This window comes from Quercus lobata, chromosome 4 (assembly GCF_001633185.2).
Source record: "Quercus lobata isolate SW786 chromosome 4, ValleyOak3.0 Primary Assembly, whole genome shotgun sequence".
In the NCBI taxonomy this organism is placed as follows: Eukaryota; Viridiplantae; Streptophyta; class Magnoliopsida; order Fagales; family Fagaceae; genus Quercus; species Quercus lobata.
The window spans coordinates 61375566-61379289 of record NC_044907.1 but is presented as its reverse complement, the minus strand read 5'-3'; the positions used below and the strand labels follow the sequence as shown (position 1 = coordinate 61379289).

At 36.0% G+C, this 3724-nt stretch overlaps 1 protein-coding gene across 1 annotated transcript; it reads right to left on the bottom strand.

Annotated features, from left to right (window-relative positions):
* Positions 1-270: 270 nt before the first annotated feature.
* On the bottom strand, positions 271-3724 carry LOC115985530 (zinc finger MYM-type protein 1-like). Its single transcript, XM_031108471.1, has 2 exons — positions 3362-3724; positions 271-1863 (listed from the first exon to the last, which is right to left on the bottom strand). The coding sequence occupies exons 1-2, from the start codon at positions 3722-3724 to the stop codon at positions 271-273; spliced, it is 1956 nt and encodes a 651-aa protein (XP_030964331.1).

The following is a 3724-nucleotide window of genomic DNA, read 5'->3' as shown; positions in this document are numbered from 1 at the left end:
CAATTTGCCTACGTCCACGGAGTTGCAGGGATTTCACTATTATAAAAGAAAATTACAATGTGCGGCTACAGTGTTTTTCTTTCTCAAAAACAACAATAAGACAAAACCCTAATCACCAAAAAAAACAGCTTTTATATCCTGCGCACAGGATTCACAATGGGTTACAAAATGGGCAAAAAAAATTTTGTCGGCCCAAGCCTCCGCTCCATGGACTAAGCCTCAGTAAATCTCCCATTATTCGGGTCAGGTTGGGTCATCAACCGAATCAAATCATGCCTGATGATGATTTTTCATGGAATAAAATTCATCCATTATCATCTCAATAGTGAAATTCCCTGCAATTTTCTTCTCTATATAAATTATCATATTATCTGCCAAAAACTCATCCTCCATTCTATTGCGAAGTCTTGTTTTTAACAACTTCATAGCTGAGAAAGCTCGTTCTGTAGTTGCTGTAGAAACTGGAAGGGTCAACACAAGACGAATAAATCTATCAATCAAAAAATATATTTTAGACTTTCCTGAAATTTTTAATCCCCTACATAGCTCGGAAATTGTACTCATATTCTGAAAATCTGGATGTTTTATCACATCAAGCTCATAATGTCGCAATTGAGACTCCAAAAGTTCTTGTTCATGTTCAGTGAAATCTTGAGGATAATATTTCTTAACCAAATTGCATATATCAACAATCTTGAATAATCTAAAAGCATCCTTGGGATTTAAAGCTGAACTAAGAATGACAAGTTTCGTTGTTAGCTCACAAAATCTACTTTTCAATTCTTGCAATTGAAAGTCTATTGTAACTGTAAATATGCCAATTCTAAAATGATGTTCCATTGTTAAATCGTCATCTTGACGACGATATCTACCTCGACCTTTAGTGTAACGAGCATTCATATCAGGAATATCAATTTCATGTTGCTCACAAAATGATATAACAGTAGCAAGTAAAGGCTCCCATCCATCATCTCTCAACTTTTGAATAAATGATTTTGTAGTTGAAACTAAATGCATGGCATTTAAAAGGTCTTGAGATTGTTGTTGCAAATCTTGACAAAGAACATTAGTAATTCCCATTATCTCTTTCATCAAATGCAAGATTAAAATAAATTCAAATGATGTTAATACTTGATAAGCTCCCTCGGCATCACCGCGTTGTTTATAATTAGCCCCTTCCTCAAAAATAGTGTTGATAACTTTGCAAGTAGCATCAAACATTTTAATCAAACTACAAATAGATTGAAAATAAGATCCCCACCTAGTATCTCCAGCTCGTTGCAAAGTACCAATCTGGTTTGCACCTCTTCCAGTCTCAATTTCATTAGAAGCAATCATATTCTCAACTTGTTCTGCTTGAGCATGTTGCAATTCATCATTACACTTACTAGAACCAACAACAATATTGATAATATTGACCAAATGATCAAAGAATTGATGAACATCTTTTACTTCTCTAGATGCTTTAACTAGAGCTAATTGCAACCTATGAGCCATACAATGTACATAATAAGCATATGGGCAATCTTTAAGAAAAAGAGCTTGTAATCCATTCCATTCACCACGCATGTTACTAGCCCCATCATATCCTTGACCTCGAATATTTTCAATGTGGAGGTTATAACGAGAAAGGACAGCACATATCTCATTCTTTAAAGTCAATGCAGTAGTGTCTCTAACATGCACAACATGAAAAAAATGCTCTTTAATAAAACCTTCTTTATCAACAAATCTCAAAATGATGGCCATTTGCTCTCTCTTCGACTCATCCCGAGCTTCATCAACAAGAATGCAGAATTTTGCATCTCCAATTTCTTCACGAATAGCATTTCGCACATTATTAGCAAGAATATGCAAAATCTCCTTTTAAATTGTGGGTGATGTATATTTAGCATTTCCAGGAGCATTTTCCAAGACAACACTAGCTACTTTGTCATTGAAAGTTGATGTGAATTTTATCAATTCAATGAAATTGCCTCTATTTTTTGAATCAAGGCTTTCATCATGACCTCTAAAAGCACAAGCTTGGAATGCTAGCCATCGAGCACACTCTATTGAGGTTTTGAGCCGCAACCGATTATTCTCTAATTCTTTTGACGTTTGTTTCTCAATTAGCTTGTCAATATGTCGTGAATAATTCTGTAAATCCTCGCAACATTTCACAGCAATTTTATGTGGAGAGTTTGGTTCTTTCCCTTCATGACGAATTAAAGGACAATTCATTCCATCTTTCACCTTTTTCCAATTATTAAAACCTGTTGAAATGAATACATCTGATCCGGGACGACCTATTGGTTTCTTACTAAAAAGGTAGCAAGGTAGACAATATAATGCATCCGTTGTAGGTGAGTATTCCAACCAAGTCTTATGTGAATCAAACCATGAAGGTTTAAATCGACGACGATGAGTATCATCATTGTATGGACAGACTATATTTTCAGGTTGGTATGGACCCTCTATGAGATAAGCTCGTCGGATTTCATCTTGTTTGTTGATAGGAAATTCACATATTTGTTTACGTGTTCCTGGATCACGATCTATCTCTTCAGATTGAAGGTTTGGACATTTGGAGGGGTGTTCATCAGGCATCGAAGTATTAACATTTGTTTCTACAGCCACAGGTGTCCTAATTTCTGAATTGCTAACATCTTTTTTCTTAAAGAATGCATCAATTGTTTTTCGTTTGCTCATAATTCTTTTAGCTTTAAGAATATGACTCAATTAACCTGAAAAGAATTTTAAAAAATAAAATTTTAATTAGAAATTTTTGCTTAGTTATATGAATGTTATTCATACTCAAAGAAAAAACAAAATTTTCACTATAATTTAAACAGTTAACCCATTTTTAATACAACTTTAATTAATAATAACCCCTCAAATAATTTAATTAATTTATCTTTTATAATGTATTGGTTAATTTAATTATATAGCTTTAATTATTAAACAATTAAACAATTAACTTTTGAACAATTAAATAATTCTTAAAAAATTGCAATAAATGATAGCAATAATTTGGCTCGGCAATGCTGCTCCGCAGTCACCGCCACACTGCCATTTGTCTACTTCTCACCGTCTTTTGTTTGGTTGTGTTTTATACGTCCTTTCTTGCGTTTTAGATCGCAAATATTCAGGTCTAAGTCTTAGAGTGGAATTGGGCCTTCACACTTCACCTTAAGTGGGTTTATTCCTTCATGGCTGCCTTTGCTTTCACTTCCCAAGCCATTCTTTTTAAGTATCAGCTTGTTGTGCCGAGGGGATTTGATGTCCATCCTTTCTTTTCGTCAATCATTGCTAACGGGCCCTAAACCGAGTCCGAAATAGTTAGGCCTCCCTCCTTTGTTTTAAAATCTTGGTTTGGCACCAAATTTAATTCGGGCACTTCCTTTAAGTCTTGATAGGTAGCAATCTCCCACTGCATACCCTCGATTAAGTCACCCTGGTCTACAATCTGTTCCCCACCAAACACCCCCAAAGTAGCTTCCATCTCGCCCACCTTTCCCACCAGCTTTTGGACCTTTCCATTCTCGAGTAACACTTCTGTCCTAGGTGTAGAAGGGTCTATTCCAACCACCTCTCGTGTAGGGTTGCTATCCACCAAGTTTGTCGCTTCATGCACGTGATTCCCCACTACCCCTGATTCCTCCCTCGACCTGTGCACCATCTCCAGCAACTTTGTCGTGCTGGCATCAGCAATCCAGGGGCTGCCCATCTCATCTCCTTGCAT

Excerpts from the sequence above, each read along its gene's own strand:
- LOC115985530 (XM_031108471.1), bottom strand. The coding sequence starts at position 3,724 with ATGCAAGGAGATGAGATGGGCAGCCCCTGGATTGCTGATGCCAGCACG. Across the intron at positions 1,864-3,361 it reads AAGTGCCCGAATTAAATTTG|GAGATTTTGCATATTCTTGC; the intron begins GTGCCAAACCAA and ends ACAATTTAAAAG.